The sequence below is a fragment of the Cetorhinus maximus genome, chromosome 21 (assembly GCF_964194155.1).
Source record: "Cetorhinus maximus chromosome 21, sCetMax3.hap1.1, whole genome shotgun sequence".
NCBI lineage: Eukaryota > Metazoa > Chordata > Chondrichthyes > Lamniformes > Cetorhinidae > Cetorhinus > Cetorhinus maximus.
The window spans coordinates 50,049,001-50,073,235 of NC_135899.1; the positions used below are offsets into that span (position 1 = coordinate 50,049,001).

At 43.8% G+C, this 24,235-nt stretch overlaps 1 protein-coding gene across 3 annotated transcripts in view; it reads left to right on the forward strand.

Moving 5' to 3' along the window:
* The window catches only part of inpp5b (inositol polyphosphate-5-phosphatase B), a 159,892-nt gene that overhangs the window by 13,478 nt on the left and 122,179 nt on the right, over positions 1-24,235 (forward strand). For 2 of the 3 annotated variants that reach the window (XM_078566944.1, XM_078566949.1), the window contains exons 4-5: positions 4,978-5,001; positions 19,803-19,913. In XM_078566944.1, coding sequence (XP_078423070.1) covers positions 4,978-5,001; positions 19,803-19,913 — 135 coding nt within the window. The remainder of the gene's footprint in view (positions 1-4,977; positions 5,002-19,802; positions 19,914-24,235) is intronic. The other variant, XM_078566945.1, reaches the window with a different exon arrangement.

The window sequence follows — 24,235 nt, forward strand, 5'->3', positions numbered from 1 at the left end:
GCACACAGTACTCGAGGTGCAGTCTCACCAATGGCCTGTAAAACTGAAGCATAACATCCTTACTTTTATGTTCAATCCTTCTTGTAATAAAAGATAGCATTCCATTAGCCGCCTAAATTTCTTGCTGTACCTACATACTAACTTTTTGTGACTCATGTACTGGAACACCTAGATCCCTCTGCACCTCAGAATTATTCAGCCATTCCCCATTTAAGTTTTACTCTGCCTTTTTGTTCTTCCTGCCAAAGTGAACAACTTCACATTTTCCCACATTAAACTCCATTTGCCAGATCTTTGCCCACTCACTCAACCTATATATACCCATTTGCAACCTCATGATCTCTTCACAGCATACTTTCCTACCTCCCTTTGTGTCATCTGCAAATTTAGCTACCATGTCTTCTCTCCCCTCATCTAAGTCATTGATGTAAATTGGAAAAAGTTGAGACCCCAGTACAGACTCCTGTGGGACTCCACTTGTCACATCCTGCCATTCAGACAAAAACTCATTTATGCATACTCTCTGCTTTCTGCCTGCCAGCTAATCTTCTATTACCCCCTACATCATGCGCTTTTATTTTCTGTAATAATCTTTGATGTGGCACCTTATCAAATGCCTTCTGAAAATCCAAGTACAGTAAGTCTACAGGCTCCCCTTCATCCACTGTACATTTTACTCCTTCAAAAAACTCCAATAAATTGGTTAAACATGATTTTCCTTTCATAAAACTATGCTGACTCTTCCTGATTGCCTTGAGCCCTTCTAAGTGCCCAGCTATAACCTCCTTAATGATCAGTTCTAACAACTTCCCCATGTCAGACGTTAAGTTTCCTGTTTTCTGCCTCCCTCCCTTCTTGAATAGAGCGGTTATATTTGCTACTTTCCAATCTGAAGGAACCTTTCCAGAATCTAATGAGTTTTGGAAAATTAACACCAGTGCATCGACTACCTCATCAGCCACCTCTTTTAAGACCCTAGGATGTAGTCCATTGGGACCTGGAGACTTGCCAGCCTGCATCTCCATCAGTTTGCTCAGTATAATTTCTCTAGCGATTTCAATTTCATCAAGTTGCTCTCCCCCATTCACCACCTTATTTGCAGCTATTACTGGAATGTTTTTTGTATCCTCTGTAGTGAACATAGAAGCAAAATATTTGTTCATTTCTTTATTATCTACTATTAACTCCCCACTGTCATTCTCTAGAGGACTAGCTTTACTTACTCTTTTCCTTTTTAAATACCTGTAGAAACTCTTGCTATCCATTTTTACATTTCTAGCTAGCTTCCTCTCATACTCTAATTTCTTTCTCCTGATTAACCTTTTAGCCAGCCATTCTCTGCAATTCTTTATATTCTGTCCAATCATCTGCCACTCATCTTTGCAGAGTTGTATGCTTTTTCCTTAAGTTTGATGCTTTCCTTGTTTAGTTAACCATGGATGGTGGATCCACCCCTTAGACCTTTTCTTTATAGTAGGAATGTACTTATTCTGAATACTCTGAAATATCCCCTTAAATGTCTGCCGTTGCTTCTCTATTGATCTATCCGCTAGCCTAGTCTCCCAGTTCACTTCAGCTAACTCAGCTTTCATCCCCACATAGTTGCCCTTATTTAAGTTTAAGATACTAGTCTTAGACCCACTCTTCTCCCTTTCAAAGTGGATGTAAAATTCAGTCATATTGTGATCACTGCTACCTAGTGGCGCCTTTACTCTGAGATCATTAATTAATCCTGTCATGTTACAGAATACCAAGTCTAATATAACCTGCTCTCTGGTTGGTTCCAGAAAATGCTCTAGGAAACTATCTTGAATGCATTCTAAGAACTCCTCATCCAGGCTACTACTGTGAATCTGATTTTTCCAGTTTATGTGTTGATTAAAATCACCCATGATTATTGCCATCCCCTTATCACAAGCACACAATATTTTCTCTTGAATACTTTGTCCTACGTTGTGGCTACTGTTAGGGGGCCTGTAGACCACTCCCACTAATGACTTTTTCCCTCTACTATTTCTTATCTCCACCCAAACTGATTATACATCCTGATCTCCTGAACCAAGCTCATCTCTTTGATTAACAGTGCTACTCCTCCACCTTTGCCCAGCTTCATATTCTTCTTGAATGTCATGTAACCCTCAATATTAAGGACCCAATTTTTGTCGTCCTGCAGCCACGTCTCCTTAATTGCTATCAGATCATATTTATTTACTTCAATGTGGGCCATCAATTCATTTACTTTGTTATGAATGCTATCCACAATCAGATAGAGAGCCTTCAGTTTTGTCTTTTTGTTACCTTTGTAACATCTAGTCTTGACTGTTGATGTATTCTTAGTTTTTTTCTCTCTGTCCTCTCTGACCTGTATTCTCTGACCCTCATTTCTCATATTACTATTTTGCTCTCCTGTCTTGACTACACCTTGAATTGCTACCTCTACCCAAGCTTGATCCCTCAACCCTCTTGTTTAGTTTAAAGCCCTCTCTACTTCTCTAGCTATGTGATTTGCGAAGACAATCATCCCAGCATGGTTCAGGTGTAAACCGTCCCAACGGTACAGCCCCCACTTTCCCCAGTACTGATGCCAGTGCCCCACAAACCGGAATCCACTTCTCCCACACCATTCTTTGAGCCACGCATCCGTCTCTCTAATCTTATTTTGCCCTATGCCAATTTGCACGTGGCTCAGGTAATAATCCAGAGGTTATTACTTTTACGGTTCTGCTTCTTAATTTGGTACCTAGCTCCTCATACTGACTTTGCAGAACCTCTTTCCTAGTTCTACCTATGTCATTGGTACCTACATGGACCATGACAACTGGATCCTCCCCCTCCCACTGCAGGTTCCCCTCCAGCCCTGAGCAAATGTCCCGAGCCCAGGCAGGCAACATAGCCATCTGGACTCTCGCTCTTTGCTGCAGAGAACAGTGTAAATCCCCCTCACTATACTATCCCCTACTACCACTACATTCCTTTTTGCTGCCCCTGCTTGAATGGCTTCCTGTACCACAGTGCCATGGCAAGTCAGCTCATCCTCTCTGCAGACTTCGCTTTCATCCACACAAGTTGTGAGCACCTCAAACCTGTTTGACAATTGCAAAGTCTGAGGCTTCCTCACTACTGTCTGCTTGGTCCCATTACCTGCCTCACTGACAGTCACATCCTCCTGTCCCTCGCTGCTGACCAAAACAAATGACCCTATTCTAAGAGGTGTGACTATCTTCTGGAACAAAGTATCCCGGTATTTCTCCCCCTCCCTTATGTTGCGCAATGTCTGCATTTCGGCTTCCGGATCAATAATCCTGATCCAGAATTCCTCAAGCTGCTTATACTTCCTGCAGACGCGTTTGTCATGAATCACCTTGGCGTCCAAAAGCTCCCACATCCCACAGCTGCAACATAACACCTGTCCCGCCATTCTAACTTATATTATTTAGCTAATTTACTTTAATTACTTTCTTCCTATGTATGCTACAATTTACTGTGTTTATTGAATGCCAGTACCACCGACAACTAAATTTTATATGCTTCTTAACTACAAGGTATGTGTTTTATATGTTTGTTTAAATTACTTTATTTTTATTTCTTTTTTAAAATCTTTATTGTTTCACTTTAATTTTAAAGCTTTCAAATTTTGGTTTCTTATTTTAAAGTTCTTTTTATTTATAGATCCATCCTAATTCGCCTGTCCTAAGCAGGCTTCTCACATGCTGTCCCTTAAACCGAGCATTTCCCGGCCCATCAACTTACTAGCTTCCCTTGACATCAGTTGCTTTTTTTCTCCTTTTTCCCGGACTGCAGCTTCACAGCGGCTGAAACAGTGAAGCAGTGAGCTCCTCAGCTCCCGACTGTCTCCCGCAGGTCTGCTCCACTCTGACTCCCAGCAAGGTTGGTCAAGCAAATCCTGCTTTTTGAAAGCCTGTGCTGTTAACGATCCCTGTAGTCACCGATAACTTTTAAAAGAAAGAAATCCCACAAAATCAATGGAAAGAAAACCGACGGACAGGATTTCACATTTTAAAGATTTTACTGTAACAAACCACGTAAAACCAACTTAATTCAAACATTAATTAACAGGCAAAGAATATTTCATACAAAAAGGCAAATTTCACTTTAACTAGCAGATACAGCAAAGATGTGCCTCGATAAATTTTCCCGCATAAATGTGACACCATGGGCAACCTCTTAGCCTTTTCAACTTGCCCTCTGTTTCGTAGGATCAGGATCTCTCATTTCTCATCCAGTCGTTTCAACCCTTGAGACACATTCACCATCAACCTTATTCCATTCAAAGTTCCCAGACATGGTTACCACCGACAAGGTGTACGACTGCAAACACACTCGGGTCCTGACAGTCCTGATAGTACGGAGTGAATGTCAACTAAGGCTGTACAGGCAGGGGCTCTATTCTCTAGATAAGAGAGCACTGAGAGGTGAGCTGATAGAGGTTTACTAATTTATGAGGGGTTTCAATAGATGTATAGATGTTTCCATTTGTGGGTTAGTCTAAAACTGGAGCGATAAAAATGAGATAGTCACAAATAAATCCAGAGAAGGGTCTTTATTCTGAAAGTAATGAGATTGCGGCATTGGTGCCATGTGGAATAGTTGAATCGAATAGCACAGATACAGTTAATGGGAAATTAGATAGCACTTGAGGGAGAAAGGAAGGGAAGCATATGTTGAGAGGGTGAGATGAAGTAAGGTGAGAGGAGGGCTTTGTGGTGCATAAGCACTGGCATAGACAAGTTGGGATTGAATGACCTGCTTCTGTACTGTAAATTCTATGTAATTCAGCAACTGAAGTAAGACGAACTGGCCAGTCACTGAGTGCAAGGGAGAAATTGCTCTGATCCAATCACTGTTGTCAGTTCTCTTGAACACTGTGCAGCCTGCATCTAAATGAATGAACATAGCAATACTGTAATGCTAAACATTGCATAATATGCTAATGTTATTTTTCCATTTGCTTTTCAGTGATTCAGGATACACATGTTATTGGTAAGTCTTATTTAATTTAGCTGCCTCATACATATACTTCTAAACTGATAAATTCATACTTTAGCATTTGTATACTGCCTTTAACATGGGAAAAGTTCCCAAGCTGCTGCAGAGAGGCATAATTTAAAAAACAAAATGCTGAGCCAAAAATGGTGATATTAGAAAGGACACTCAAAAGCTTGGGCAAAGGGTTGGGTGAAAAGGAGGGTGTTGAAGGAGAAGAGGGAGGTAGAGAGTGAAGGAAGGGAATTCCAGAGTATGGGGCTAACTGAAGGCACAACCATCAGTGGTGGGTGAATCAAGGGGGTGGAGAAATGCCTAAGAGATTAAGTTAGACAGATAGAAAGTCGGAAAATAATTTGCAGGTTTGTAACAGGGTACACAGATGGATTGGGACAGGACATGAGGGGTTTAAATGTGATGTTCAGGATTTGAAATTGAAGGCAGTAAGGGACTTGGAGCTAATGTAAATCACAATGGACAGGAATGATGGGTGAGGAGGACTTAATTACAAAATTTTGGATGTACCGAAGGTCATGGTGTTTATGAAGTTATCATTTGTGGGGAGCTACAGACTTCCAGGGTTTTGATAGTGTTGTTGTCCAACTGATCACATTCATTCGGTTTCCTATAGGAAATTGCTTTGGCCACAAATGCTAACTTGTGAGCAACCAGCCTTGCCACTCACACCACTTCCCTTTCTGATGACAAGCTACTTTTTCCAGACAGTGCAGGGGTCTTGGGTCTCTTTTTCACATCGCTGAAATTCAACACTCTTGAGTTGCCCATCCCTTGGACAAGACGGAGTATTTCCCTGACCGTCTAAGGATTTGTAGAGTGATAACTAACCTTAGAGTTGGAGAGAGGATAAAGAACAAAGGTAACATCAGGGAGATCGAGACTCAGCAGCAGCCTGACTGTGCACTTGAAAAGCTGACTCATATTTTCCTGTGCTCTGGAGAGAGTTTGGGAGATAAAACGGCGAGAGTTTGGGAGATAAAACGGCGAGGGTTCGGGAGATGAAACGGCGAGGGTTCGGGAGATGAAACGGCGAGGGTTCGGGAGATGAAACGGCGAGGGTTCGGGAGATAAAACGGCGAGGGTTCGGGAGATGAAACGGCGAGGGTTCGGGAGATGAAACGGCGAGGGTTCGGGAGATGAAACGGCGAGGGTTCGGGAGATGAAACGGCGAGGGTTCGGGAGATGAAACGGCGAGGGTTCGGGAGATGAAACGGCGAGGGTTCGGGAGATGAAACGGCGAGGGTTCGGGAGATGAAACGGCGAGGGTTCGGGAGATGAAACGGCGAGGGTTCGGGAGATGAAACGGCGAGGGTTCGGGAGATGAAACGGCGAGGGTTCGGGAGATGAAACGGCGAGGGTTCGGGAGATGAAACGGCGAGGGTTCGGGAGATGAAACGGCGAGGGTTCGGGAGATGAAACGGCGAGGGTTCGGGAGATGAAACGGCGAGGGTTCGGGAGATGAAACGGCGAGGGTTCGGGAGATGAAACGGCGAGGGTTCGGGAGATGAAACGGCGAGGGTTCGGGAGATGAAACGGCGAGGGTTCGGGAGATGAAACGGCGAGGGTTCGGGAGATGAAACGGCGAGGGTTCGGGAGATGAAACGGCGAGGGTTCGGGAGATGAAACGGCGAGGGTTCGGGAGATGAAACGGCGAGGGTTCGGGAGATGAAACGGCGAGGGTTCGGGAGATGAAACGGCGAGGGTTCGGGAGATGAAACGGCGAGGGTTCGGGAGATGAAACGGCGAGGGTTCGGGAGATGAAACGGCGAGGGTTCGGGAGATGAAACGGCGAGGGTTCGGGAGATGAAACGGCGAGGGTTCGGGAGATGAAACGGCGAGGGTTCGGGAGATGAAACGGCGAGGGTTCGGGAGATGAAACGGCGAGGGTTCGGGAGATGAAACGGCGAGGGTTCGGGAGATGAAACGGCGAGGGTTCGGGAGATGAAACGGCGAGGGTTCGGGAGATGAAACGGCGAGGGTTCGGGAGATGAAACGGCGAGGGTTCGGGAGATGAAACGGCGAGGGTTCGGGAGATGAAACGGCGAGGGTTCGGGAGATGAAACGGCGAGGGTTCGGGAGATGAAACGGCGAGGGTTCGGGAGATGAAACGGCGAGGGTTCGGGAGATGAAACGGCGAGGGTTCGGGAGATGAAACGGCGAGGGTTCGGGAGATGAAACGGCGAGGGTTCGGGAGATGAAACGGCGAGGGTTCGGGAGATGAAACGGCGAGGGTTCGGGAGATGAAACGGCGAGGGTTCGGGAGATGAAACGGCGAGGGTTCGGGAGATGAAACGGCGAGGGTTCGGGAGATGAAACGGCGAGGGTTCGGGAGATGAAACGGCGAGGGTTCGGGAGATGAAACGGCGAGGGTTCGGGAGATGAAACGGCGAGGGTTCGGGAGATGAAACGGCGAGGGTTCGGGAGATGAAACGGCGAGGGTTCGGGAGATAAAACGGTGAGAGTGGAGAGATAGTCGGGAGATTGCAAACAGTGCAAGTACAAAAATGCAAATATCTAAACAAGCACAGGGAAAGTAAGAATTTATAGGCACAGGAGAGGGAGCTGAATTATGAGTAAGGGTGAAGAATTTCTAGTTTCTACTAATTGCCAGTTTACAGTACAAGAGTAAGGTTAAAGTAAGTAAAATTAACTAAAGTTTAAGTAAAAAAGTGATTTAGAAGTTTAAGGTTAAGGCATGGCAAGATAGCTCAGCCAAGCGGAATGCCTGTCCTTTGGCATGTGGACACTCCTCATGACCCAGAAGAGCCCATGTGCAGGAAGTGTCACCAGCTGCACAAGCTTGAGCTCCGCTTTTCAGAGCTTGAGCAGCGGCTGGAGTCACTAAAATGTATCCGTGAGGCAGAGAACTACGTGGATAGCATGTTCAGAGAGGTGGTCACACCGCAAGTTAGGGGCAAGAAGGGAGATAGGGAATGGGTGACCACCAGGCAGTCCAAGAGAAACAGGCAAATGATGCAGGAGTCCCCAGAGGTCCCGCTCACTAACCGGTTTTCCATTCAGGATATCGATGAGGACGATGGATCACCATCGAGGAGGAGTGCAGCAAGAGCCAAGCCCATGGCACCACGGGTGGGCCAGCTGTAAAGGAGGGGAGGAAGAAGAGCAGAAGGGCAGCACTGACAGGGGATTCTTTAGTTAGGGGATCAGACAGGCGTTTCTGCGGCTGTCAGTGTAACTCCAAGATGGTTTGTTGTCTCCCTGGTGCTAGGGTCAGGGTGTCACAGAACGGCTGCAGGACATTCTTGTGGGGGAGGGCAAACAACCAGAGGTTGTGGTCCACATTGGTACTAACGACATAGGTAGGAAGGGGCATTCGGAATTTAGGGAGCTCGGTAGAAAATTAGCAAGCAGGACCTCGAAAGTAGTAATCTTTGGATTAATCCCAGTGCACGTGCAAGTGAATACAGAAATAGGAAGATAAGACAGATGAATGCGTGATAAAAGCAAAATACTGCGGATGCTGGAAATCTGAAACAAAAACAGGAAAAGCTGGAAAATCTCAGCAGGTCCAACAGCATCTGTGGAGAGGAAGACTGAGTTAACGTTCAGAGTCCGTATGACTCTGAAGAAGAGTAACACGGACTCGAAACGTTAACTCTGTCTTCCTCCCCATAGATGCTGTTGGACCTGCTGAGTTTTTCCAGTTTTTTCTGTTTTTGTTCCAGCTGAAGGCATGGTTGGAAAGAAGGTGCAGGAGGGAGGGCTTTAGATTCCTGGGACACTGGGACTGGCTCTGGGGGAGATGGCACCTGTACAAGCCAGACAGGTTGCATCTGAACAGAGCCGGGACTGAGTTCCTTGTGGATCATTTTGCTAGTGCTGTTGGGGAGGGTTTAAACTAACTCAGCAGGAGCATGGGAACCAGCAGAGGGTATTAGAAAGTAATACCAGGGTGCACGGAATGCTGGGAGAGGCAGATAGCACTAAAACAGAGAATCGTAAGTTAAATAGATAGAGCCGGAGTAAGGGAGCAAGTAATGAAGCCTAAATCAGGGTTACACAGCATGTGTGTGAATGCATGGAGTATATTTCATAAAATTGGGGAGTGACAGGCACAGATTGCCCTGTAGGATTATGATGTTGTGGTGATAATGGAGACCTGGCTTAAGGAAGGGCAAATCGGGGTGTTAAATATTCCTGGTCATAAGGTGTTCAGAAAAGGTAGGAAAGGGTAAAAAGGAGGAGGGGGGTGACGTTTTTGGTTAAGGAGAGTATTGCAGTACTGGAGAAAGAGTATGTGTCAGAGGTTTCAAGGACAGAATCGATTTGGCTAGAGCTAAGGAATAAGAAGGGTGCAATTACATTGCTCGGTGTAATATATAGACCACCAGCTAGTGGGAAGGATATAGAGGAAGAAATCTGCAAGGAAATTACAGAGAGGTGTAAACATCATAGACTAGTTATAATGGGGGACTTTACCCGTATACAGACTGGGATAGTGATAGTGATGGATGGAAATACATTTAAAAATAATGGAAATAGGTGGGAAAAGAAAAATCTATATAAATTATTGGAAAAAAAGGGGATCGGAAAGGGGGTGGGGATGGAGGAGAGAATTCATGATCTAAAATTGTTGAACTCAACATTCAGTCCGGAAGGCTGTAAAGTGTCTAGTCGGAAGATGAGGTGCTGTTCCTCCAGTTTGCGTTGAGGTTCACTGGAACATTGCAGGAGGCCAAGGACGGACATGTGGGCATGAGAGCAGGTTGGAGTGTTGAAATGGCAAGTGACAGAGAGGTCTGGGTCATGCTTGCGGACAGACTGAAGATGAAAGCGTGACCCAGACCTCCCTGTCGCTTGCCATTTCAACACTCCAACCTGCCCACATGTCCATCCTTGGCCTGCTGCATTGTTCCAGTGAAGCTCAACGCAAACTGGAGGAACAGCACCTCATCTTCCGACTAGGCACTTTACAGCCTTCCGGACTGAATGTTGAGTTCAACAATTTTAGATCATGAACTCTCTCCTCCATCCCCACCCCCTTTCCGATCCCCTTTTTTCCAATAATTTATATAGATTTTTCTTTTCCCACCTATTTCCATTATTTTTAAATGTATTTCCATCCATTGTTTTATCTCTACCTTTTAGCCTACTTCGATCCCTTCCCCTCACCCCACCCCCACTAGGGCTATCTGTACCTTGCTCATCCTGCTTTCTACCCTTAATGTCACCTATTAGCACATTCCTTAGATAATATCACCACCTTCAACACCTCTTTGGCCTTTTGTCTATGACATCTTTTGGCAATCTCCACCTATCACTGGCCCTCTATCCAGCTCTACTTGTTCCCCCCCCCCCCCCCCCCCCCTTAAACCAGCTTATACTTCACCTCTTTTCTATTTTTCCTTAGTTCTGTTGAAGAGTCATACGGACTCGAAACGTTAACTGTGTTCCTCTCCGCAGATGCTGTCAGACCTGCTGAGTTTTTCCAGGTATTTTTGTTTTTGTTTTTGTTTTGGATTTCCAGCATCTGCAGTTTTTTGCTTTTATTTGAGATAGAAATTAAGTTGAAGAAGGAAAAGTGTGCTTACGACAGGTATCAGGAAATACAATTGAGAACCAAGCTGAATACAGAAGGTTCAGAAGGGATGTGAAAAATCAAATAAGAGAAGCAAAGAGGGATTATGAAAAAAGACTGGCAGCTAACATAAAAAGAAATCCCAAAGTATTGTCTGAGCACATCAATAGTAAAAAGGTGGTAAAAGGAGGAGTAGGACTGATTAGGGACCAAAAGGGGGATTTGCACATGGAGGCAACAGGCATGGCTGAGGTGTTAAATGAATACTTTGCATCTGTCTGTACCAAGGAAGCAGATGCTACCGAGGCCACAGTGACAGAGGAGGAAACTCTATCGCTAGAACTGTTTAAAATTGATAAAGCGGAGGTATCGGATAAGCTGTTGGTACTTTAAGTTGATAAGGCACCGGGATTGGATGAGATGCATCCAAGAATATTGAAGGAATTGAGAGTGGAAATTACAGAGGCACTGGCAATAATCTTTCAATGTTCCCTGTATTCGGGAGAGGTGCCGGAGGACTGGAGAATTGCAAACATTGTGCCCTTGTTCAGAAAAGGTTGTAAAGATCTGCCCTGCAATTACAGACCAGTCAGTTTAACTTCGGTGGTAGGGAAACCTCTAGAAACAATTATGTGGGATAGAATTAATAGTCACATGGAAAAATGTGGTTTGATTCGGAAGAGTCAGCATGGATTTGTTAAAGGAAAATCGTGCCTAACTAACTTGCTGGAGTTTTTTGAAGAGGTAACAGAGATGGTTGGTAAGGGCAAGGCTGTTGATGTGGTTTACATGGACTTCCAAAAGGCGTTCGATACAGTGCCACACAACAGACTTGTGAGGAAAGTTATAGGTCATGGAATAAAATGGACAGTAGCAACATGGGTACAAAATTGGCTGAGGGATAGGAAACAGAGAGTAATGGTTAATGGGTATTTTTCGGGCTGGAAGAAGGTTTGTAGTGGAGTTCCCCAGGGTCAGTACTGGGACCTTTGCTTTTCCTGATATATATATATATATATATATATATAAATGACCTAGATCTTGGTGTGCAGGGGACAACTTCAGAGTTTGCGGATGACACACAAAACTTGGGAAAATTGTAAACTGTGAGGGGGACAGTGTAGAACTTCAAAAGGACATTGACACATTGGTGGAGTGGGTAGATAGATGGCAGATGAAGTTCAACGCGGAAAAGCGTGAGGTGACACACTTTGGTAGAAAGAACATGAGACAGAGACAGTATAAAACAAAGGATACTATTCTAAAGGGCGTGCAGGAGCAGAGAGACCATGTACATAAGTCATTAAAGGTGGCAGGACAGGTAGAGAGCGCTGTTTTTAAAGCATACAATATTCTAGGCTTCATTAATAGGGCCATAGAGTACAAGAGCAAGGAGGTTGTGATGAACTTATATAAGACACTGGTTATATCTCAGCTGGAATATTGTGTACAGCTTCGGACGCTACACTATAGAAAGGATGTGAACACATTGGAAAGAGTGCAGAAGAGGTTTACGAGAATGGTTCTAGGGATGAGACACTTCAGTTGTGAGGAAAGATTGGAGAAGTTGGGACTGTTTTCCTTGGACAGGAGAAGGCTAAGAGGAGACTTGATAGAAGTTTTCAAAATCATGAGGGGTCTGGATAGAGTAGATTTGAGAAACTGTTCTCATTCATAAATGGATCGAGAACCAGAGGGTACAGTTCTAAAGTGTTTTGCAAAAGAAGCAAATGTGAGGTGAGAAAAAATGTTTTCACACAGCAAGTGGTTAGGGTTTGGAATGCACTGCCTGGAAATGTGGTGGAGGCAGGTTCAATTAACGCATTCAAGAGGGCATTGGATGATTATTTAAATAGAAACAATGTGCAGGGTTACAGGGAAAAGGCCGGAGATTGGCACCACGTTAAAATGCTCAGAGAGCCGGTGCAAATACGATGGGCCGAATGGCCTCGTTCTACACCGTAACAATTCTGTGATTCAGTGGTGATCTGGTAAGTTGGCTTATGAAGGAATAGATAATGAACTTCTGAACCTTTATTCTGTCAGCAAACATTGAATTTTAATGCTATGACAGCTCATACCAACTGGGGGTTGTTTGAAGGAGCTGAACAGAGACTAGAATGGGCTAGATAGCTGCTAGCTTGCAACAAACCCACATTAAAAGAGGCCATTGGAGACATGAAGTGTGAAGCATGGAGGAGTACTTACCCTCCTGGCTCCCTATTAGCCAGTGCTGATTGTTATGTTTTAATATTGGTATGGTTGATAACTTTATTTAAAGATTAATCAGTCCTTACAGGGGTGTGGAGGTGATTGAACATTGCAGCTCTCGTTTATTCTACTGCAGTTACACAACTAACAAAACAACATAGATTCTGTGATCCCACAATGCACTGGCTTGCAAAGTACAGCAAGCCAAACAAGACATTCAATACATAACATATTCCTCCCCGCTTATTGACAATGTCAGTTAACAAAACATTTTCTGAACTAGGGGAAAGAGGGTAGACTGCCTCTATTTCTGCTGAACCAATCTCAAGTCTCTGACTTTATAAATTCAAACGCTCAGGAAGTCTTCTCTCCTGGTGTGGGTTATGTCGAACTTCTGGTGCTTTTACAGGGTTATGTTCATCAGAGACCGATGGCAATTTAGGACTTGCAGCTGAATCTAATGAAGGTGAGATGACTTCAATTTGAGTTGATCTAGACTGAGGAGGTGAGACTGGAGTTGGCATTCCTTGACTTGGAGATGGCTCTTCCATAAGTGGTTTATTCTTAGATGGTGCTTGGCTTGGCAACAGTTGGTCAACATGTCCCCGTCAGGTGAGATCATTCGCGGTTTGGACTGTGTACGAAACAGGTCCTGTCTGAGCAATCACAGTAGCAGGAACACATTTAGCTCCGCTAGCATAATTACGAACTAGAACTCCTTATCCAGAACAGAAAATTCTTGATCTTTGTGCTCTTTTCTCCACTTGGTCTTGCTGTTGATCTTGCACAACTTGTCATGTTTTTGTTGGTCTCAGCAGACCAAAGCAAGTGCGCAGTTGCTGTCCCATTGGTAGGAATACTGGAGATGCTTCACTCATAGCATGTGGCGCATTTCGGTATGTCAGTAGAAATGTGTCCAGACGCTTTTGAATAGAGAAATATCTTCGTGCCGAACTTAAAGCGTGTTTCATGGTTTGAATGAATCTGTCAGATAATCCATTGGTGGATGGGTGGTATGATGCTGAGGTGATGTGATAAATCCCGTTACTTCTCAAAAAATTCTCAAACTCCTGTGAAACAAACTAAGGTCCAATTTCGGTTACAAGTTGTTCTGGTAACCCATAACGTCTGAACATTTCTCATAGCCTCTGAATTGTACTCTCAGCTGTAGTAGAGGACATCACTGAAACTTCTGGCCATTTGGAATGAGTATCCATAACCACCATGAACATTGTTCCTTCAGATGGACCAGCACAATCAACGTGGATGCACTGCCACGGGTTTTCCAGCCAATCCCATGGATGGAGGGGTGCCAATTCAGCCATGTTTCTCACACTCTGACATGAAGAACAAGATCTTGCCTTGGCTTCAATGTCTTGGTCCAGACCAGGCCACCAAAAGTAGCTTCTTGCAATTTCTTTCATGCAAACATTTTCACTGTCTAGAATGCATTTGGTCCAACACTGGTTTCCTCAATATTGGTGGAATAATAACTCGCAAGCCCCAAAACAAACATCCTGAAGTGACCGATAACTCCATCCTCCTGGAAACATAAGGATGAAGGTCAGGTGAGACTTGGAAGTTCAGGGAAGAGTGGCCATGCATCACAAGGTCCATGACTTTGGACAATGTTGGGTCCACTCAAGCGGTCTTCTTGGTTTGGAATGAAGTGATGGGTGTGTTCTTCATGTATGCAAAGTAGAAAATGTTTTTCTGAGCAGTGTCCACATGGCTGAATGGTAGGGGCAGCCTCGAAAGGCCATCCACATTGACATGCAAGGTAGATTTTCAATATTTGATGTCATATCTGTGAACACCCAACATCAATGCCCAACGCCGCATTCTTCTTGCAGCTAAAGAAGGGATTCCCTGCGTGTGGACCCAATATTGAGGTGAGTGGTCGATGATCAGTCAGCAGCGTGAATTTCTTTCCAAACAGGTACTGGTGAAATTTCCAGATTCCGAAAATGATTCCCAGTGCTTTGCGTTCGATTTGAGCGTATTGGCTTTCTGCTTTGCTTAAAGCCCGTGAGGCGAACGCTATGGGCCACTCCACACCTGAGGGCATTATGTGTGACCACAGCCCAAACTCAATAAGGCAATGCATCACATGCAAGTTGTAAAGGTTAGGAGGGGTCAAAGTGCGTCAGTACCTCGGAATCCGTCAGCGCTGTTTTAGTCTTCTTAAACCCAGCATCACTGGCTTCTGACCATTTCCAGGCTTTGTTCTGACACAGAAGCTCATGCAGGGATTCCAGCAGGGTTGCCAGCTGTAGAATAAATCTCCTGTAATAATTCAGCAGCCCTAAGAATAAGCAAAGCTGGCTGGTATTCTGAGGAGCTGGAGCATCCACAATAGCCTTGACCTTGGAGGGTGCTTTGTGAAGCCCAGCAGCATCAATGACATGCCCCAAATATTCCACAGAGGGCTGAAGAAACTCACATTTGTCTTTGCGAACCCATGGGCATTACTCCTCTAGCCTTTGTAGGGTGGCATCCAAGTTCTTGAGATGTTCCTCATCAGTCTTGCCTGTTACCAAGATGTCACCATGGTAGCATTGAACTGCAGGCAAGCCACTCGGGATCTGGTCCATTGCCCTCTGAAACAAGGCTGGAGCTGATATTCCAAAAGGCAAACAGCAATATCTGTATAGACCCTTGTGTGTTGTGATGGTAAGATATTCTTGTGACTTCTCATTAACGTGCATTTGTAAGTAGGCCTGGAATAGATCTGTTTTGCTGAATTTCTGTATACCAGTCAGGCCAGCAAAAAGCTCCTCAATATGGGGAAGTGGATATTCAGCACACAACACAGGGTTAACACTAGCCTTGAAATCTACACAGGTGTATATGGAGCTGTTTTTCTTGAGTACTGGAACGATGGGTGTTACCCATTCACTTTGGGAGACAGGTACCAGGATTCCTATCTTGACCAGATGCCCCAGGTCAGCTTTGACTTTGGTCGTATGGCATAAGGCACGGTTCTGACCTCCAGAAATTTTCGTTGAGAGTCAGCTTTGATATTCAATTTTACAATGACTCCCTTCGTGCTTCCCAAATCTCCTTTGAAACAACAGCATGTTTTTTATAACCGCTGCCAGACCAGTTTCTTCTTTTGCAATGCTGTGTACTTCTGCCCCGTTTAACCGGATCCTCTCGAGTCATGACTGTCCACTAAAGCTTCACCACAAACAGTGGTAGCTTAGCAGTCTGTCCATTTAGGTCCACTTTAACTTACATTCTGCCCAGCATAGGTACAGATTCTCCTGTATATGTTTTCAGAACGATTTTTGCAGACATCAAGGTAAGATGTTTAAGTTTCTCCTTATACACAGCATCTGGGGCCAGAGAAACTGATGCCCCTGTATCCAGTTCCATATGTATTGGTCGGCCCTCCAGCTTCGGTGGTACCCAGTAGCCCCGTGAACCACCTGCTACTGACAAGATGTGGAGGGGCCCTTCTTCTTCGGACTCGGTGTCACTCTGTTCCTGCTGTACGATGTGCAGGTTTTTCTTCTTGTTATGCCAGATGGCAGATTCCTTTTCCCCTGGTGTGTCTTTCTGATTCACTGCTACTTGCTTGTTTTTAGAGGCACGCTCAATGTGTCCCTTCTTGCCACACTGATGGCGTTCAAGGTCTCTGTACCAACATTCAGATGGATGGTGACCAGGCTTTCTACAACGGTAACATTCTCAGATGCTTGCTAACTTATGTGCGCACTCAGCTGTCACATTCTGCACTCGAGTTGATGCATTCAGCTGCTGTGCTTCTATTGCAGCCAGCTCCATGGAGACTGCAATCTCTATGGCTTTCTGCAAAGTGAGGTTAGCCTCTGTCAGGAGGCCTTTCTGGATTTCTTCAGTCCGAAGGCCATGGACCAACCTGTCATGCAGGGTATCATTCAGTCCTTCCTTGAATTCACAATGTTCAGTGAGCTTTTAAAGTACTGCAACATACTGTGCAATTGTTTCCCCCTCTTCTTGGCTTCTTTTTTGAACCTAAATCTTTCTGCTATAACAAGTGGCTTAGGGGAAAAATGCATCTCCAGGACTTTTACAATGTCCTCATATGATTTCGTGCCAGGTTTACCCAAACACCAAGCTCGTTAATAAGCCAAAGGTTTTAGATCCCATCACACTTAAGAAAGTTGCCACCTGCCTATCATTTTCAGTTCCATTTGCAAGGACAAAAAAGCTCCACTGTTCCAAAGTCGCATTGAAACGTTCCATAGGTCCGGTAAATGTAGTCATTTTCCACCTTTTTATTTTCTCCTCTTTGTCAGTTACTTTTTGTTTACTGTCATTTTCTTTTATCGTAGTTACCACTTCAAACGCTGTTACCGCTTTAAGACAGTAGCCTTTTTTTAAACTCAGGTTGTCAGCAGCTAATGGTTATGTCTCTGTGGTTTTTCCCATGCTTTTCGGGTTTTTGGTGAGCTCTGTGGCGATCGTGGACCTTCCCTTTCTGTAAGTTTTTGAACTTTTAAAAACTGCAGCACATTCTTCTCTCGGTGCCTTCTTTTTGAACCCTACATGTCCTGTATATTTGGAACTTCAGAAGCTGTCTGCAGCCGGCAGCACTCTCGCTTTTGATTGTGGGTCTCTTTCTTTTTTCTGCAAACATGGCTGCTTCACTTTTTTCTGTAAGCTTTTTTTTTCTAAATTTCTTTCCTGTTCGGAAAAGCGCAGCAGCGATTTCTTCCCTTTTTGTCTTTTTATCTTCGCCCTGCAGATCCCTTTTGTCTGAACTTCAGGAGCGCTCCGGGAGAGTAGTGCGCTTCGGGAGCACTCCGGTAGAGTAGGCGCACTGCTTTTTAACTAGTAATTTCCTTTTACTAGCTGTTTCATTTTCCGAGTGGCCTTACCGCAAAGGTCCGTCGTCCTTGTCGCCAATTTGTTATATTTTAATACTGGAACGGTCAATAACTTCTTAAAGACTAATCAATACTCACAGAGGTGTAAAGGCGATTGAACATTGCAGCCCTAGTTTATTCTATTGAGGTAACAGAACTAACAAAACAACATGGATTGTGTGACCCCACCAAGCACTGGCTTGCAAAGTACGGCAAGCCAAACAAGACATTCAATACATAACACTGATCACCTTGGCTTCATCAGATAGCCTGACTGAACTTATGTGGAAAGTTACTGTCCACTCTACCTTTGCTCTCGTGTATGTGTATTTTATAATAATCAATTATTTTTGTGATTCCTTTAAAACACTTGATGTACTGGCTTCTGAAGTATGTTTTACGCCTGGGCTCCTTTTTGAAAAAGTAAAAAATGTCGGATAATAACTTATTGCAACAGATTCAATATTGTGTAAGTTCTGTCATTTCTTTTTTGTTCTCTGGATGTGGTAGCACTGACAAATCTAAATTTTAATTGTCCATCCCGGTTGACTTGAAGGCAGTCGTGGACTTTCACCTGGAACTGCTACAGCCTGTGGGATGATTGGTCTATGCAGTTTTTTGAGTATTCCTTTTGTACTGAAGTTTGAACTGGTGCTGAGTACAGCCTGCATATGGTTTGGTTTGAGATTTGCCCTGTTAGCACTCTGATGCAAGTAAAGCTCTGTTGCAGACTTGATCTGCAGGATGTGATCTGCAACTGATTTGCAGCAGCCTTTGGTACTGATGTCACCGATGCATTGGTGGCAGCTTATCACGTAACATCATGGACATGAACATGCAAGACCAGGAAATGTTGTTACTAATGCAATTATAAATAGATCTTTCACTTCTGAGTAGTGGATTTTGTCCTGCTGGAAATCATTGGGCTTTTGGCATCTTTTCAGCAGATGCATGATAGGGTTAGACTACTCGTTTTGCAACCAGTTCCTTTGTTTATCTCCAAATCTATGCTTCAAAGAAGTACTTTTTCTGGGTATATAATTCGCCCCCACAAAAATGTGAATGTACTATACTTTCTTGGAATTCATCATTTTTAAAATTGCTCCTTTGATTCTGAACTGGAGTAGGGCTTGTAATCCCAGGAGTAATTGTCTGTAATCAGCTTGAAGCAGTTTGTAGAGTTTTCAATTTTTAGGAAGGATTTTCTAGATTTAGATTTTACTTTGTGCACCTTTTAGAGCCTTTTAATTTGTGAAATCTTCAGTCTGCTGAACTGTGTGCATGTTTATAATTTTAAAGTTAATTGCTTGTTAATGCTAACCACTTCAGAATTCCTTGAACCATTCAGCGAAGACTAAAAGTTGTGTGTTTTAATTATTGCGCCACTAAATCAGAATTTCTAGGGCAGGTTGGATTTGAAATTAGAGAAGATCCAACATTTAAGGTTCAAAGTATTTGGAACAGTTTATGATTTCCATGCCAACACTGGTGCTATTGATGTAAATGACACTCACATTTGGTAGGCTTCAATCAGAGCTTAGTTTGTGCCACTGGGTGTCAGTATTATCACAGATTTTATATCACTGTTCACTAAGTGTTTTCATTTCAATGGCTCAAAATGTAAACACAGCATTAAAATGTTAGTGTTGCAAAGTGTAATTTTCTATCATATTTGCAGCTGTTTTCAGTTAAATGTGCTTACTCATATGAAAGTTTGATTTTCTTGAATGTGCTTGAAAAGGGTGAAATTTGTTACTTATAATTTGGTATCCATTTTACATTTCTAAAATACAGAAGTTTAGCTCCTTGAGGAAGTTTAGTCCCTGGATACCTTTTCCCCTGAAAGTGCCACCAAAACAATTTGTGATTTCTGTTCAGATATTGGTGCAAGAAAGTGGACAAATTTCTCCCCTTTCTATGGTGCATAAAACATACTAGCGTATTTAAGCAATTCTGTTTCAATGTTGAAAGTCGTGCATTGAAATGTAGACCAGCCTACATAGAGTAAAGCAGGGTCTTCGTCTTCATCTGATGCAAATTTCATAGTGCACTGCTATCTGCGTTTAATGATTTTTAATTATAGCTGTAATGCATGGTGGGGTTTGGCTTGTGTGTGCACTGCTCTATGTGACCAACTTGCAACAATGTCCTGAATTGCATGTTGACACCCCATGCAGGTTCTGATACCACAGTCAAAATAATATCAAGAGGCGTCGATCTGGAGCTTCAGCTCCCCTTTGGTTCACAGACCAGAATATTCTTACAGGAAACCCGCAAGGCATGTGAAGGTAAGAAAATGTTTATTACCCTTAGATTTACTTCTGGCAGTTTTAAATGTAAAGACCCCAAAAATCTGAGGAGGAGGGAGAGCTGGGACTTGTGCTCTGTGCCTCAGGGAGATCACTTTGCTTATGAGAAATTGAAATAAAGGGAAAAAAAGACATTCAGACGTGTCCCCTCATGTGACAGTGTCACATGAACTGGGACATGCCAATGAATTTCAATAAACATTTTTATTACATTTATAAACCCTTCATGAAACCTCATCCCGTCTGTGGATGAAGTTCTATGGAAAATGCAAAGGCTCGCCTGGTCCCGTCACCTGCCCGCCAACCTTTAGGTTGGACAGGAAGCCTGGTTAATTATTTCAATTACTATTTAAATGGCTTTAATAGGCTTTTGACAGTTTGGCAGGCATGCAGCCGATTGCGGTGTGTGCCCGCGGAACTGAAGGTTGGAATGACATGCAGTGATGTCAGGACACATGCCCGACATCACTGCGCATCATTTTACGTGTTAGCGAGCGGGGCCTGCCCCCACACACCAACCAAAAGATTCAGGCCTAAGATATAGAGGTTAAAATAAGTCAGAAAAATGAGACTTATGACAAATGTAAGATTCATAAAATCAAGCTGAATATACAAAGTACAGAGGAGATATAAGAAAAGGAATGAGGGGAAAAGGGAGTGTATGAGAATATATTAGTGAGTAACATAAAAGGGAACCCAAAGTCCTTTACAAACAAACAAATAGTAAAAGGGAAGTCAAAGGAAGGGTGGGATCCAAAAAGTAAATCTTGTGGAAGCAGAGGACATGGCTGAGATACTAAATGAATACTTGGGCAACATCCTCTTCTTTAATGGAGGGAAACACAATATCATAGAAAAAAAGGAAGTAGTAGAGAAATTGGACAGGATAGAGATAGCTCAAGACAAGTTACTTAAAAGGTTTGAAACACTCAAAAGTGGAAATGTCATTTGGCGCTGATGAGATGCATCCCAGGTGCTGAGGGAAGAAAGGGTGGAAATTGTGGAGGCTCTTGTCACAATCTTCCATTGATGTGAGGGAGGTGCCAGAGGATTGCATATGTTGTTCCCCTGTTCATGAGAGGGTTAAATCTGGTTATCTACAGGCCAATCAGCCTAATGTTGGTAACAGTACAGCTTTTTTTTTGAGTTTTCACATTTTATTTTGCAACTACTGTACATGAAGGCACAGTACCACAACAGACCAATGTACAAGATCTTCTCATGACCAGCATCTGAAGTGCCTCTAAATTGTTGGTCTTAGAAAAAGATGTATAAACAGAACAGTACAGCTTTGTCTGTACAATAATCTGGGACAAATTAATTGGCATTTAGGAAAAATGGCTTAATAAATGAAAACCACCTGTTGGAGACAAATCACGTGTGACTAACTCGACTGAGTTCTTTGCTTGAATACTGGAGAGGGTTGGTGAGGTTGTTGAGGTCTTGTAGTTGATGTGGTGCATATGGAGTTCATAACATTTGATGAAATGTCACTCAGTAAACCTGCTAGAAAAATTAAAGCCAATGCATTGGCTGCATGGATGCAAAATATGCTAATGGAAAGCCAGCGAGAATCGCCGAACAGATGCTTCTCAGGCTGAAAGGCAGTATGCAATTGTGTCCGGCCTCCAAGGTTCTTATTGGGATGATTGTGCTTTGATATAAATTGTAATGACCTGGACTTGAGGAGACAATGCATAGTTTCAAAGTTTGCAGGTGACACAAAATTTGGAAATATAGTAAACGATGAGGAGCGCAGTAACAGACTCCAGGAGGACTTAGTCGGACTGGTCAAATGGGCAGATACGTGGTTGATGAAATTTAAGGCAGAGAAGTATGAAGTGATTCATTTTGTAAGGAAAAATAAGGGGTGGCAACATGAACCAAATGGTATAATTTTAAAGGGTGCAGGAACAGAGAGACCTGGGGGTTTCTGTACACAAATCTTTGAAGGCGGCCGGCCAAATTAAGAAAAAGACATAACAGGATCCTTTGCCCAACAAATAGAACAAAAGCAAAGTTATGGCGAACTTTTATATACAAAAAAAAACTGGCTATAGGCTCTAGCTGGACCTTTCTATCCAACTCTGGGCACCAACACTTCAGGAAGGATGTTGATGCCTTGGAGCTGGAGCATTTGAGATTTACTATAATGGTACCAGGGATTAAAGACTTCAGTTACATGGAGAGGCTAGAGAAGCTGGGGTTCTCCTTCAAGCAGAGAAGGTTAAGGAGAAATTTGATAGAGGTATTCAAACCTTGAAGGGTTTTGATAGGATAAATAAGGAGAAATTGTTTCCAGTGGCAGAATAACAGGGAACCAGAAAACACAGATAATTGGCAAAATAACCAGAGGCTGGAACTGGAAGGACTGAATTGTTACAGAGTGAGTTGTTATGATCGTGAATGCACAGTCTGAAAGGGTGGTGGAAACAAATTCATATAGTAACACTCACAAGGGACTTGGATAAATACTTGAGAGAAAAAAATTGGAGAGCTCCAGGGGAAAAGAAAGGGAGTGGAATAAATAGGTGGCTTTTGTAAAGGGCTGGCACAGTGATAATAGATCGAATGGCTCCCTGTGCTGTATCATTTTGTGGTTGCCCATATTGTAGTCAAATCTAAAATCATGATTGTGTCCCTGGCATTTAAAATATAGAATTACGCATCCAGTGGTAACAGTAGAGTAAACTAGACAGAACTGCTCAAGCCAGCTACTCGAAAGGCTCAGCTAAAATAGGCCTTTCCACCCAGGCTCAGTGAATTGATATAACACCAGTTTATTCTGTGATTTTATATGGGAACCAATTTTTATACTCACTGTTGTTATATATGTTGAATTCAAATACCTCTGTGCTGGATCCTGGCAATTTTTTATTCGTTCAAGGGCTGCGGGTATTGGTGGCTAGGCCAGCATTTGTTGCCCATTCCTACCTGCCCTTGAGAAGGTAGTGGTGAGCCACCATATTGAACCACTGCAGTCCACGTGTTGTAGGAACACCCACATTGCTGTCAGGAAGAGAGTTTCAGGATTTTGGCCCAATGACAGTGAAGGAACAGTGAGATAGTTCCAAGTCAGGATGGTGTGTGACTTGGAGGGGAACTTCCAGATGGTGGTGTTCCCATGCATCTGCTGCCCTTGTCCTTCTAGATGGCAGAAGTCGTGGGTTTGGAAGATGCTTTTGAAGAAGCCTTGGTGAATTCCTGCAGTGTATCTTGTAGATGGTACGCACTGCTGCTACTGTGCGTCAGTGGTGGAGAGAGTGAATGTTTATTCTGGTGGATGGGATGCCAGTCAAGTGGGCCACTTTGTCCTGGATGGTATTGAGCTTCTTGAGTGTTGTTGGAGCTGCAGTCATCCAGGCAAGTGGAGAGTATTCCATCATACTCCTGACTTGCATCACACTCCTGACTTGTGCCTTGTAGATGGCGGACAGGCTTTGGGGAGTCAGGAGATGAGTTACTGTTAGCAGAATTCCCAGCCTCTGACCTGCTCTTGTAGCCGCAGTATTTATATAGCTAGTCCAGTTCAGTTTCTGTCCACCACCATTCCCCACTGGACGTGGCAGGACTACAGAGCTTAGATCTGATCCTTTCTTTGGTTGTGGGATCGCTTAGCTCTGTCTATCTCGTGTTGCTTCTGCTGTTTGGCATGTAACTTGTCCTGTGTTGTAGCTTCACCAGGTTGACACTTCAATTTTAGATATGCCCTCTTGCACTCTTCATTGAACCAGGGTTGATCCCCTGGCTTGATGGTAATGATAGAGTGGGAGATATGCCAGGCCATGGAGTTACAAATTGTGGTTGGATACAATTCTGCTGCTGTGAATGGTCCACAGCAACTCATGGATGCCCAGTTTGGAGTTGCTAGATCTCTTCACAAACTATCCTATTTAGCATGGTGGTAGTGCCACACAACACGATTGAGGGTATTCTCAGTGTGAAGGTGGGACTTTGTCTCCACAACGGCTGTATGTTGTTCACTCCTACCAATAATGTCATGACAGATGCACCTGTATAGGTAGATTGATGAGGATGAGACCAAGTTTGTTTTTCCCTCTTGTTGGTTCCCTCACCATCTGCCGCAGACCCAGTCTAACAGCTATGCCCTTTAGGACTCGTGGCGCTATTGAACCACTGTTGTGATGGACATCGAGTCCCCCACCCAGAGTATATTCTTTGCCCATGTCACCCTCAGTGCTTCTTCCAACTGGTGTTCAACATGGAGGAGCACTGATTCATCAGCTGAGGCGGTGGTGGAGGGCAGCTTGTGGCTTGTGCAGGTGTTAGTCAGCAGGAAG